We start from the raw sequence: 14,732 nt of genomic DNA on the forward strand, positions 1-14,732 counted from the left end.
GCTGTGCCTACCGAACGGGAGCATTACATTAAGATGTGTGCAAAATAGAAGCTAAACTAACGACCATTTATCCATAATGATAATGGAAATATTATTATGTTTTTACAACGGTAAACCTAGATAAAAAAGAAGCCGTATTCATTTTAAAACATAGAGCATAGTGATGCTAGTCGTTTCCCTTACGTTAACACGGTTAAAAGCATTGAAAATAAAGCTCGAGTTTTTTTTCTATACATAACCTACAGTCATAAAGTTAAGAGGAACCGAATCGCAAAATATTTGTTTCTTTCCCGTCCTGCTGTAATCGACCGGTTGTGTGTGGGCTATCAGCGGATTTCCTGCTTGTGGTGTTTGCTTATTCCTGATTCCAGGTTATCTTGGTTAGGCTTTGTCGATAAGAACGATTCAATTGCTCTAACTAGCTGCACTTAGGAAAGGGGACACACGGGAAGCGAAGGAACGAAAGCTTGTACTCGTTTCGTCTAGTAGAAGAAAATATCGAATTCGACAAAAGTTCGTCACTTCGATCTTGATTTGCCAATACGTCAGACACGAAAAAAAAACTATTTGTATACAAAAGCAAATGCCCACTCCCTTTCTAAAGGAGTGTCTTTTCAAGAATGCTAGCAAAACTATTCGAACTCTACCACCCGATTATGGTGCAAGATAAATCGCACGATCGATCAGGGTTGTTTTCACAATAATACGTGAATTTCTTTTCTTTGCGTACGAAACCTGAGGTGCACCAAGCCAATAATGCTGCCCCCTTCCCTGTCCCTGCCCCTGTTGTGTCGGCATCAAATTTGAGCTACTCGTGCGAATGTATACGTGCACATGTCCTGCGCTCCTACTACTGCTGTGCAATTACTAAGGGGGGGTGGAGGTGGAGAAAAAACTTCAAAATATCAAAAATATTTTGCGGTCTGCACATCTTGTTTACTTGTGTTTGTTTGTGTCTCTCAGTTCTCGTGTGACTCTTGGCTTTTGTTACGCAATTTGTCTAAGTTTTTAATTTTTCCATTATTCATCCGTGTTTCCGTTTCACTGCAACCCTAGCCGGCCTTTGAGATGGTCGATGGGCCAATGTGACGTGGCGGGGTGTTTTTTTGTATCTACTACACCGACTGGCGTCTCACTACTTCTTATGTTATAGCTGTTTTCACTTGATATCCGTCTTGTTAATAATCATATTAATAAAATATATACTTTGTTTTGTTTTGTTTTGTTTGTTTGTTTCGCTTGCTTGTTATTCGCAATCTATTCTAATATTACTGTTTGCTGTTCACCACCATCTTTCGCCCTCTCTTTCAAAAAACGTCCTGTCCTGGTTGATTCATGAGTTACGTTTCTTTGATCGTTTTAAGTAGTGTTAGTTTGTCGAAGGACGATCACTGCTTCCCGCCAGTCACTTTTGTGTTGTTGTGCGTCCCTACCCAATATTATCTACGTTTTATCGAATCTTTGCTCAAGTAGATTCTAAAGAGTAAGTTTGGTATGGTTTACTTATATCTTGTTGTTCGTTAACATAGCATATTAGCTGTCCTCTCTGCGACCGATGCTGTGTGTGTGTTTTTTGTGTTAGCAAGCGTGAAAGATGAACGTGCACGTCTTACAACTATGTGTGCTGCATTATTATTCATCCTCCTTACGCCTGGATGCTGAGTTGCCCCTCCCGGCTGATCTGATCACATTCGTCTGTATCGTGATTTGCCATAGGGTTTTCCGACCGCTGTTCATCGTCATGGACTTTATTTTGTTTATCCTTCCAATAGTTTGTGAACCGCCCGTCGTGCTCTGTTGGAGAAAGTACGCAACCACTTTCGGCTATTGGAAACAACTACGGCGAAAGGATCGTGAAGTCATATTCAACACTACTAAGGAAAGTTTCAATTTGTCGGATTGAGCCCCTCAACCCTCCTCCATCATCATCTGCTTGACTAACTGGTTTGACTATGTTATCTGCTGCATCCTTTGAATAGCTTTTGTGAATAGCTGCGCCACCTTTTCCGTTGAGGTGTAATGTTTGACACCGTTGTCTTTGTGAAGTGGATGAATGGTTGAAAACCAACCGGGTGGATTTCCAGTAAAATAAATAATACTAGTTCAACCGATAGTTCAATGGTTGGGGAAAGAGAAACAAACAAACTCCCGATTGTGTACACACCACACACACACACATTACGAATCCTTCGTTAGCTCCTTTTGATAGGCGATCGGACTGACGAGGGCCTTGAGGAAGTCGTTCTGCGTCTTCAGTATTTCGTGTATCGTGTTGAGCCAATCGTTGTGCAGCTCGACGGTCGGAGCGGTGCAAACGAAGCTCAGACTGGAACGTTGCGGATCGATTGAGCAAAGTGAGAACCGGTGGCTGGCCTGATCGGATAGATCCTGCAGCGTCATTTTGTTCACCTGAAGGACAAACGTTGTAGAGAAGGAAAGTAAATTAGGTTAAAAAAACGAACAAACGCACACAGCTAAACAGAGTCAATGTCTTTTAACCGACTCACCTGAATATGTGCCTTGTAGATGTAGTTTGGACTGGTGAACTGCGTTTTCTTTCCTACTATCTCCGCAAAGATGATGTTCTGCTCGAAGAGAAACACGTGCAGCTCCTTAGGTTTTTGTGAGTTGTACGAGTTTTTATCACTACTAGAGGCACCTTCCACACAGTACAGTGGACCGTGCAGCAGTAGCTTGCCTTGTGCTGTTATTTTACCCTGAAATAAAACAAAAAATAAGATTTCGTACTCTTGATGGGTGGTAACAGTGGAATTAAAATATTATACAAGCTATTGAAGCTTTTCACATGGCTACTATGACCATTTATAATGGCTGCTTTGACCAGTTCAATATCTTTACAATTTATCGACCACATACAATGCAGAAATGCCCTGTTCCATTTGAACCTACCTCAAACTTCTGTAACCGACCGACGTCCATCATGTCGTTGGCAGCCTTAGGAACTACTTGCATTATATGCATCGCTTCCTTCAATACTGGTAGTTCCTTGGTGAGACCGGCCCGCTGAGTATGCTTCAGGATATCTTTCAACAGCAACTCGTACTTCATTATTCTTTGGACTGGTTTGATGAGCATATCTCCTAACTGTGAGACAATATAAAATATGGAAATTGGTGATTAACTAGTACTTCCTCAAACCGCCTTATCGATGTTAATACTTACACATAGTTTATACTTTAATTTTAAGCGTAATTCATCGAAGTAACTCATATGCTCCTGCACGATGTGCTCCGAGACCGGCTTGTTCTGACAGTAGACGACGTACAAGTGGAGCTTCCGTTCGCTTCGTTTTATCAGCTCTCCGAGCTCTAATGGGTCGTGTTGACACTTTTGTAGCGACTTGAGGAAGTAACTGTTGTAGGGAAAGTTTATGCATAAGGGTTAGTAACCAAACGCGAGTTGATCCAAGTGGAAGGGAGTGCTTGGTACTTACTCTCGGTGCCACTCGTATATTGCTTCAACGTTACCGAATACCATCCGTTCCTTGCCCCCCTTGAGATCCTCCGGGATCGGTACCGTACTGGCGGGGTTGCGAATTTCCGCAATGTACCTACAATCGAGCGGGAAAGTGAAGATCAGTTGTTGATCTCTCTCTATCTGCTTTGTCCCATCACATCATGCACTCACCCGTTCACTATTTGCGAGAGATCGTTCACATACGCTTCTTCCGTCGTGATCAGTTCACGCAGTGCGTACGTTCGCTTTCGCAGAATATCCTCGATGCCCTGCTCCTCGGGTTGATTCTCGTCCGTAGCTTCCGTCTCGGAGAACTGCGGCGAAATGGCAGGTTTGGCGATCGTATGCCCACCAGCTCTACCGTTCATGGCCGACGTGCCAACCGAGATGTTGCTGCTGGTTCCATCACCCACACTCAGGCCCGCGGCCGTCATGGCACCACTTCCATTGCTTCCATCATTATCGAGATACTTAAGGCTTTCCACCTTTTGCTTGACAAACTGCTCGATCTCGGCCAGATCCGCCGTCGGCTGTGCGCCGGCTGGTTCCTCGAGTGACTTCAGCGAGAGCGCTTTCGTGATCTTATTTGCCGCACCGGTGGCATCCTCGGAGGACGACGGTACGACGGTAGCAGCGGCGGTGAGCGCGGTGGCCGTGTCCTGTATCGGTTTCATCGGTGGCGGAAGTTCGATTGCGGTCGCCTCCTCGTCCTCCGCTTCTTGCTGTACGGCGGCAGCAGCAGCGGCGGCGGCGGCAGCGGCCGCTGCAGTGGCATTCGATTGTTCCAGCTCGCTCGAAGATTTTTCCTGCTGATTGGACTGTGGTGAGAGAAAAAAAACCGGTACTTGTAAAATCTCCCCTTGACGTCAGGTTCAATGTCACACCCCTTACCTTAACCTTCTTATCGGAGCCCTTCTTGTTGACGAGTGATTTCTCCACCGGGGGTAGCTTATCCGATTTGCCGTGCGACAGTTTCCGGAACTGCGTCGGAAGCCATTTTTTCCTGCAAGAACACGAGGAAAATCGGTTAACGGTTAACCGTTTTGTTGGGAATACTTTTCAAACATATTATTTTCAAAAATTAACTTCAGACGTATGTCAAAGATCACTGGCTTTTGTTTCGTTCCATAGATTTCATTAAACAAGTCATCGATGCATATGTCACTTAATCAACTGCTAGAAGATTTTCTCCTTTTTGCTTCGTTTTTCTGTGTTCTATATGTATACATTACTATCATCGATGATAATATTAATTGTTTTATCAACCACACTGTTTCGGCAACACTTATCAAACCAATCTTTCGCTTGGAACTGCGGTTTACCCCCATGAAGCGATTATCTGACGACACAATAAATTGTTTAGTGTGGATGATTTCAAACCCACCGCGAGTTGCGCAAACGTTTGTATCTTGTTTATCTTGTTTATATGTTAATCGTATTTTTTCATAGCCTCTAACCGGTGTTATGTTTTGCAGGAAAGTTAGAAGCCCCACGTTTGTCACCCTAAGGACTTGTTTGACTGGTTGAAAGGAATGTTCGAGAAATGAAAATGAGCATTGTCCGGTTGTTTCCCATTCATCACATCATCCCCAAGCCCCGGTTATTGGCGTATTGACACGCTCGATAACACTGATAACACGTCTAGTACACAGCAATACTATATGGTCCAACCTGCGGAGTATTCCATGCATTACGAACGGGACCAATCTCCATCGGGACGTCTTCGGACGAAGTTCACTTGAACTTGGCATGACTCACGCTCACCGGATGCTTTACTTCAACGCGACCGAACGATGCCACAAAACTTACTGAAGCAAGTTCACCAAAAAATTTCCCAATAGGTTACGCGCCCAACAAACTTGCCGGCCCGTGATCACCAACACCACAAGGTTGCTTATCTTTACAAAAATTCTTCTAAATCAAATTGCTTATCAGCTTATCCACCAGCAGCAGCACTCGTGTGTTTGTGGCTCACAATCGTTCCCCGTTAAAACTTCCTTGCGCGCGAAGGAAATGACCACACTGCGTTCCTACCTGCCACCACCATCGGCAAGGTCCAGCGACCCGGGTTGGTGTAGGATTGGTTTTTCCTCCACTTCATGGTACTCCACCGAGGCGTAACTTAGCCGCTGGTCAGCACTTCCGGCGGCGCAACAGTTGAGGCAGCACGCCCGGACCTCATTCCACCACTGTAGGCAAAGCGCGGGACACGACATGACACGCTAAAGGCAACGGTATAATACCGGTCGCATGCACCAAGAGGAGTTCTCCAAGCGAGATGTCTGGCGATTCACTAACTCTTCCACCTCGCGCGTATCAGTTGAAAGATTGATACCGGAGTGGTTTGGAGATTCGATGCAACAACCACACGGTCCACGATTTGTCTCAACCACCACAAAACACCCTTCTGTCTCCTCGACGCCCCTGGGAGGGAACGGGGGGAGGGGGAAGGCGCGAAGATTCCACCCCGAATTCACACGCCAAATGATTTATTTTATTTGACGTTTGGTGAGCCGTTTGGTGTCTACCTTCGCGGAACGCACCTTAATTACTGGAGGAAGAATAAATACAGAAGAAAAAAGCAGCCCCACAAGCCTCTTCACACCGAACTGATAAAAAGCACGTAACCTTCCTTTGCCGGTGGCAAGCGGAGCGCGCTGGTCGGGTTGTGTGCGTGCCGGGTGCCAACGTCAGGGCACCTCAAACGGCGGCGATGTTTTGCTGGCGCGACTCATTCTAGTTTTCGGTAGGTTCGCGGCGCGTTCCGTCCGTCATCGATATAGGTTTTTCTAACGACGATGACGACGCCGACTAACTATTCCATTCCCACCCTCTCTTGGCAAGGGGTGCGCCTACGTCTGTCGATGCCTTGGCCAAGGCACACACTCACAAACACCGAGGGAACGGTGTGACCGCTACGGTGGCGTGCATGTTGCGGCTGTTATCTGTACGTTCGGTCGTTCGGGTCGCGCCGTATATGGAAGCGGGATAGGGTTTCTCTTGGCCGTCCGTGCGGGAGGGTGGTGGTGGTTTTGGTATGGTCGCATATTTTTCCCCTTCAATGCACGCGAAACGGCCACCCTTTTGCGCTCTGTCCTGTCCGTTCAGGACTTCAAGCAACAGCAGGGACTGTCACTCTCTCTCTCCCTCTCTCTCTTCCCTTTTTCCTAGCTGGGAACAAGCACACTTTGTTGGGTGAGGTTCATCAGAGGAAGTTTATTTTGGAGAACGTGTCTTATCAGGGTGCGTCTTGGGGTAGGAGAAGAAAAAAAACCCACCCGACACCCCTTCTTGTCGTGACAAAAAAGCGGTTCCAGTCGCTTCGTAGTTAGCGGTCGCGCGCACGCAACGCGTATTATTACTATTATTTCGCGAACATCGTTTTCTTTTCACCACCCGGGCACCACCCCCACCTACGCAAGAGCTAACAACGGATTGGCGAGGAAAATGCCATCCAGAAAGAGGACACAGTGTGGTCGTGGAAATGGTGTGTCGTGGTTGCCGTTTGCTGGCTGCTATCAAACACTCAACATCGCGTGCGGCGTCATATTGATTTGGCCACGCCATGCTGACCAACTTCTTTCTAAGCTCGGTCCGTCGTCGTCGTCGTGTATGGTTGGTGGTTCCATCCGCGTGTATACCATCCAACCCGCCCCCCATGTCATCCGCCGCATAAAGTGTGTGTGTAAATATTTATAAAATCAAAATATTTACCACAACGGTACAATCTATCCCTTCTTTCCATACCTATGCTCTTCGCGGCACGCGTACGCGTTTCCGTACGGTGAAAGCGAAATACAAAAGCGATCGTACCCGCTTCCATTCTTGAGAGCACACAACCGCATCATCCTCCGGACCGGGATGGAAAAATGGCAATGGGCGCTCGATTCCACTCCCGGATGCCAGCTGCTCGGTGCTGGTAGCTAGACGTTCCCGGTGGACCGTCGATTTGAGCCTGATGGAAACTTCCCCATTCTTCTTCTAGCTTCATTTTCCGATGGAATTCTTGTGTGTTTGTGTGTATTTTTTTTTTCGCGTCGACGTTGGAGTGGCGTCGATGGTTTGTTTACCGGTTACCACTTTATCACCGAGTGTTGACATGTGTACGTCGAACTTCGATCAACAGTTGGAGGACGCAACGTTCATGAAGAAGTTGAAGATGGTGGTGAGCGGCCAGGTGGTTTCGTCGTTCAAGGGAAAAGATTCTCTACTCTACTGCTTGGTGGTAAGATAGCAAATGCGAAAAAAAAGCTGTTAGAAGATATGTAGCACTGACACGTTTGTGCAGCTGGTGGACTCTTTTAGCCGATGCGCAAGACGACTGATAAGGATTCTCCCAGAGCATTTTGCAACTTTGTGATGGAGTGTACTTTTTTATTTCTTGCTGTTTTAGATTGCAATTTGCCAATGTTTTCTCCGTGCTATACCGGAAGTAGCGACTTATACATATTTCAGTGATCGTGTGTTTGTGCAACACTCAATTCTTTGCATATTGACCTGAAAATACACCTAAAAAGAATCATACCAAAGTAGGAAACAGTTTTTTAAATTTCAAAACATATTTACCAGTACCAGTAATGAACAGTTTTGGAAAAAAGGAAATAAAAAAGGAAAGAATATGCATTTTTTCAGTTTTACTGCAAAAGCAAAAACAAGTAAAACGATAAAGAAAACTAAACTTGCTATCAAATAACGAGAGAATCCTTATTTATACAAGAAATGATAATTTATTTTTAAAGTTTCAAAACTGGTTTATTAATTATTTGACATTTCGTTTACGAAATTCATCGATTTCATTAAACTTAATAAGAAGGATGCTGTCTTTAATTACTATTGAAGATGCTTGTTTTAAATTTTTTATATTTTTCAGAAATTTTTTCGAAATTCACATTCAATAATATTCAAAATGTTGAACGTGGCATTTCAAACTTGTCGTTATACAAGGTCAACGTATCACATTTCTCCCTTAAAATAAGCTTGCTAATTACAACTTGAAGTCTGCAGTAACACTTTTCATTGCAACTTGTTTACATCTCTTGGAATGGTTTTAATTATTTATGCTATTTTATACGGGCGTCCTTCTAAGGTTCTTCTAGGTTAATAAATCACGCGACAGAACATCCAGATTGGCTCGTCCTTCGTAGGCCACTTGGAAATCGGGGACGATTTCCACCGATAATTAAATGCGTTCTGCGCAGCAGAATGGTTTAAATATACGCGCCTTCAGCTAGAATTCATCGGAATGCTCGTTCGCTCCTATTTACCATACGGAGAAAGGTCGTGCGTAGGCGCATTCATAAGTAAATCATAAGAGACATTGGATGGAAAAATGAATCCTAAACGTTTCATCGTTGCATAAAGTTGTGCAATAGATTACCCCCGCTTTACTTGGTTCGCGCCCCATTCGGAGATTGGAAGAATTGGAAACCGGTTGCTTAAGAAGTTTTTAATTTCCTCACTCCTTTCCGCCGAGGGTATATTAAGTTGCAATATTTCATCTGCCAATGGACGGTATTAGATTCAACACGTCCGTTTCGAGGTCGTGGCCGCGTACGTCATCGTATCTGGGTGTGGATAGCAAATGAAAAATTGCTCTATTGGCATTCCAACGCAATTCCGCACTACAACTCTCATTCAACAAGTGTAATCAATTTTGTCACCATTCATTTTAAATTGGGTTAACATTTCGATGAGCTTCAGTAGCAAAAACCAAAACAAAAAAAAAAGGCTAGCAAGATATATGAGAGCGCTTACCCGGACCCAAACATTCGGGGACATTTTAGTCGGGGTGAAACTAAACACGCCATCAGACGACGTCCGTAAATAATACACCAGAGAAGCAGTACAACATTAGCTATCCTTGGCCGGTGGCCAAGGCAGTTTTGTCACCAAAAAATGATTTTTTCCGTTCTGCCTTGGGATGAGTCGCAGCAGCAATATTGGCATCGAATGTATGCGACTTGTCCTTTTTGTTGTTGCTGCTGTGCGTCCTGGTGATCATTCGAGCAAATTATTCGGACGGTTACCCATCCTCGTGACCGGGGTGGGAGGGGGACATCCATCTCTTAATTAACGTAAATCGACAAGGTTGTCGTTCGAAAGTGCATCTGACATTGCGCTGAAAGTGCAGTTGAAAGAACGCCCAAGCGGAAAAACGGCCAGTATTTTGAGCGGTTGCAACATGAGGGGGGGATGGTTGCCGATCGAACGGTTACATCGGTCGATGGTAACCACCATAGGAGGACACAGATGATGCCTTCGGAGCCACCGTATGGAAAGTGATAATTGGCAGCTTACGTTACGTAAGGAAATCTAGCTGAAATCACACTGTTATGTCAATTATTTTTATCTTCAATTGTTGAGTACTTCCCGTCCCGACCGGGTGGTGGGGTTTCCCCGACACCGTCCAGCTGCATGGAGATAAAACTATCGTTAGAACGGTTTAGAACCTACGGTCGGGGGATTTACTTCCATCCCGGATAGGACAATTACTCTATCAATTGGGAGTACACGGCGGATAAACCCGGTTTGGATATGATCGTGTTTATGCAACAAACAAACGAACGCAGAGGGCATATCAATTCGATCTCACGTGTTTCACCACCCCACCTTTCACGTGTACTCACTCCCTCTTGTGGTTTGACTTCCAACCGACCTGATCCGGAGGAATTGATAAGTCGATGATGATTTACATAAAAGCGGGATACAATACTTTTGTTTCACTCTCTCCATGTGTTCTTATGCCCCGGGGGGTGGGGAGGGGAAAAACGATCACGCTGTAACCTACCTGACGCACACGTTTCCCGCGCACAGTTTATCTTTGTACTGATAAAGTAACGCCATTTTCACCGCTGCACCACCCCACATGGCGAATGTCGTCACACCGCAGGCTTGTGTCACCGAAAAAAGGGGCGATAAAAACGCGTCGAGAGTTTGGAGGCTTTGGCTGTTTTCCCTCCGCGGGATTAACGGGCACGAATATCACAACACCGTAACACGCTGGGTGACCGCAATAATCCGTAGTCGACGTTCGGCGCAGTTTGGAGTACACGTAACCAACTTAGTCAAGGGCAGCAAGCGTCACTGGCAGGAAAACGGGTTTGGTGTAATAAACCACAAACACACAATCACCGCCCTCGCTTGAGGACAAAATAAATGTCACTTTTTTTTTTTTTGTGTGTCTCCCAAAGTCCCTCTATCACTCGAAGTGCACGTCGCGAATGTTTATTAAATTGTCTGCGGGTTTATCAGGCCTGTGTTCGGTCGGGTCCCGATTGGTGACCTCAGCTTATCGGACATGACTGGCGCGCGCTTCACTGCTGGTGTTTGATGATGAACCAACCAATTATGGCACTCATTAATGCGCGCCCGATCACTGAATGCTTTTATTTTGAGGGGGGGCGAATCAAGAAAAATAACACAATAACAGTTTTCCGAAAGTAATTTTTAAATCATCGAATCACGAGTAGAAACGGTGAAAAACGCCCGATGCACTTGCGATCAAAACTACCCCCAAAGAGGAAACAATGTGACGATACTCTTCCTGGCGAGCGGTAGAACAGGCGTGTGTGTTTGCACTCGTTCGAATCCGTGCCCGAACTGAACCGTGCTGGTGGCCGAACGGTCGCGCCAACCCGACCCCGGACACGTTCGGAGAGAAGATCTGTGCTATACACATCCGACACCGCCGACGATCGAGCGGGTGGTAGGCGACTTTTGAGGTGTGAGACACAGACATAGCGCGGCCGCGGACCTTTACGAGCTTGTTTCCGTGCCGGTGCTTGTTGTTGTTGTTGTTTTAGTTGCGCGCGAGAGACCGCGATCCCAAAGGATCGTGTGTGAGTGTGTAAGTGGGGGGGAGTGGGGATTGCCAAGTCAATCCACCCAACACAGGGTGTTTCAATCCATGTGTTGTTTCCAAGTGATGGTAGATTTGTTTCTACCAACCGGGTGGAAAGTCAATCAAAGACAGGACAAAGTTTTCTTTGGAGGAAAAATGCACCGACCCGGAAGTAGGAGGGCGACAAAGAAAATTAAAAATTACCCTCATAAAGGAGCGCGGTATGCAAAGTAAAAAAAAGCAAGCGAAACATATCTCGCTGTTCATTTTTATAACCTACAAATGCGAAGAGAAAAACCAACGACAAATCTCTGTTTCGCCCTATAAATAGTGGATTAAAAATTTAAATTAGAACGCTCGGCAAATACTAAATACGTACGCGATGGCATCCGACGAACAGATGGGAGGAAAATAGAAATACAAAAAAAAAACAATATTGTATCATTTTTCCCAACCTCCCCCCCCCCTTCCGAAGCAACGTGGCCTTTTCTCGCACTCTTTTCGATTAACGCTTCCTTCCACCACAATTAACCCCAAAAAGGGGGTGATATAACGGTGGGAGGAGGACACTCTCAACGAGCGATTTAATTACCCTACCACCTCGGGTTGGCAGTGGCGTCTATGCTAATGGGCCTCTCGAAAGACCGTCCCGGTTAATATGGTGCTGATAAGGCGAGCAAGCCAATTTGCTATCGCACGTTCAGCAACGTGGAAAACTGGGTTTAAACCACGTGATTCACTTTATTGAATGGCAAAGGGGTACCGAAGAAAACTTCCAGCTCAGAGACGGTGAACTCATCTCGCGCCTGAAAACTCACTCCGTTCCACTCGAAATGGACAGTGTTAATGTTGACCGCTTCGGGGGAAAATGATTTTAACAAACAACCAATCTTCGGGGTTCTGTTTTCCGGGAAACAAACAAAAACTATGCCGATGGCGACCGTATTTTCCCCACCACCTCCCTCCGACGACGACGCACGGAGACCGATGATGATAATTGAATGCTAATTGTTGTGCTTCGGGGAGGTTGGCCGTCACTTCCACACCCCCGAAGTACTCCCCCCCCCCCCCCCCCCCCCACACCAAAGCGCCGAAAGGACTCCGTACCGTTCCATTGATGATGCAGCTTTCGATATGCTAATAGCAACACGCTGTTTCGCAAAATAATGCCAACGTCGGTTCCATGACGCACGCTTTTGCAGGAATCGTCGAAGTGGTGGTGTCTCGCGGTGTGTTTTTTCCTGCCCTCTCCGCCGCTTATTAGCGGCGGGAAAAACGGAAGGTTTTTGAATGGGGTGCTATAATTAGGCCCACCTTGACACCGAGCTGCCGTTGCCCGTTTGGTGCATCGAGATGCAGGAGGAGAGAGCGTAGACACTGCGACAGTGAGGGAGCAATCGGCCGGTTTTTCAGTGCAAAGGTTGGCAAAGGGAATCGGTAAGTGAGTAAATAGCAACGGTTTAACGAGAATTTCGTTTGCAGTTTTCCCGATGCAATAATGGCATTACTCAGCGAAGGTAAGCGTACGCACCTTGCCCACCTTTCGTAGAGGGGGGGGATGTGTTTTCATCCAGGGGAAAATGGGGCAATACGCGCATCAGTAATGGAGGGTAATTTATTTCTTTATGATATAAATTTAACTAATGGATTTTCCGTAATGAAGAATTAAAATTTTTCCTATGAAATAATATGACAACACCAGAAAGACACAGTAGAATACATGCTTGATAATGTATTTAATGTAGCAAATGTATTGGGTAATTTAAGGCTGCTCATCGAATATGAATTGCGTTTGATTTTTGGAACATTTGTGTTTTGAAAAAAAAATAAGTATTGACATTTAAATTGTTCAACGTTAACTGGAGATCATTTTACAAAATACGCCGATACGATATTAGTGTTCTTTCTAAATCAACAAAACGATTAAACCTTTATTTGAATTGTCTGATCATTTTAACTTCAACAGATTTGTAACACATCATTATGAAACGACCAACATGCTAACAGTAATTGATATTTAACCCTTTCAGGACCATAAGCTATTCAAGACTAAAATTGGCAATACAACACAATATTTTGGCTATTTGTGGTGTAAAATAAAAGAATATCACCAGAAAAACCTAGCAGCCAGTGTAGGTTTTTTTTTATAATTTCACGGGAAATATTTTTCCCTATGGACCATAACAGTAAATAAAAGACGAGTATAGTTAAGATCAGAATTTATTTTATTTGCTTTCCAATACAAATTGAATATTAAAAGTTCTCAAAAAAAAAAAATCTTAGCCATTTCTGTAAAAAAAATAATAAATTCATCAAGTCTAATAAACTTTCCAAATATTGTTAGTTGAACGAATGGTTTGGTTTTGGAGCAATTAATTTTGACAGTTCTTTTTTGTTTATTCTTTATACTTTTGTTTTGTTATTTTGTATTTGACAAAATGTTTTCATTGATGTTTCGTTTCAAAAATATCGTTTTGATAATAGTTGAACAAACAGTAACGAGTTTTGTAGGTGGGAAAAAAATTTCCCTTGGTCGTGAAAGGGTTAAAGCATCAATAGACGAATACGACAACTCTTATTGCAGCAATTTTGGTGGGTTTTTGTATTTATCTATTTTAGTAAAAGGATTTTTTCAAAACAGCAGCTAGACAGTTAGTGCTTTGACTTTCGAAAAATTTGTCACCCTTCATATAACTAGCACATTTATAAATGTTTCCATTTCTCCACACTCTCTCTTACGTTGCTCTAAGCAAACGTGTAGAAAACGGCACATGCCAGCAAAGAGAGAGCATGCCCTTTCGCATAACGGTCACACATAGGGCGACGATGGACGTTAGGTTAGAGCAACCCTGATCGGGTCAGAAGGCTACATCCGGTCGGAAAATTATCCCGCCTCATTTACCACCCCTCCTCTTCCCCCCGGACACCAGAGCTTGTCGTCGTGTGTAATTGTGGGATAAAGAGAAAATTCCCGGCATCAGTTTCCTCTACCGAGAGACACGACGAGCTCGTGGTTCATCAGGCAAGAATTCCCCGTTTGCCTTGCCTGAGAAGGTAATCGGTCGCTACCATGGTCAGATGATGTAGTGGAAAATTGCTGATTTATTAGTGTGTACACACCAGCGCACCTACCACCACCGGTCGGTGATGAGGGGTTTTTTTTTCACGTGACGAGCCGACACAGATTAACGTCGGTCAATATGGAAAGCCACAGATTTTTATAAATTAAACCTTCAAGGAGGCTTTTACACAACGCGTTCAACTGGAGGAAGGACTGGGAACTGGTTCACTTACCATGGTCTCATATCGGTCGTTTCCGGTGAGGATAACAGGTTTAATATTTGCATCTCAAAAATGAATGAGAACAACAAAGGACTTTCATCCTCCCCTGTGCTGCGGAAGCCACAAAAGGCCA

General features: G+C 44.8%; 1 protein-coding gene across 1 annotated transcript in view; it reads right to left on the reverse strand.

Moving 5' to 3' along the window:
- Positions 1 to 2,020: 2,020 nt before the first annotated feature.
- Positions 2,021 to 14,732, reverse strand: part of LOC131282654 (triple functional domain protein) — a 63,002-nt gene continuing 50,290 nt past the window's right edge. Inside the window, exons 8-14 of the mRNA XM_058312177.1 lie at positions 4,369 to 4,480; positions 3,649 to 4,295; positions 3,455 to 3,571; positions 3,184 to 3,373; positions 2,911 to 3,105; positions 2,508 to 2,717; positions 2,021 to 2,409 (exon numbers count right to left, since the gene is read on the reverse strand). Of these exons, the coding sequence (XP_058168160.1) occupies positions 2,179 to 2,409; positions 2,508 to 2,717; positions 2,911 to 3,105; positions 3,184 to 3,373; positions 3,455 to 3,571; positions 3,649 to 4,295; positions 4,369 to 4,480 (1,702 nt within the window). The 3' untranslated portion in view covers positions 2,021 to 2,178. The remainder of the gene's footprint in view (positions 2,410 to 2,507; positions 2,718 to 2,910; positions 3,106 to 3,183; positions 3,374 to 3,454; positions 3,572 to 3,648; positions 4,296 to 4,368; positions 4,481 to 14,732) is intronic.

This window comes from Anopheles ziemanni, chromosome 2, assembly GCF_943734765.1.
Source record: "Anopheles ziemanni chromosome 2, idAnoZiCoDA_A2_x.2, whole genome shotgun sequence".
In the NCBI taxonomy this organism is placed as follows: domain Eukaryota; kingdom Metazoa; phylum Arthropoda; class Insecta; order Diptera; family Culicidae; genus Anopheles; species Anopheles ziemanni.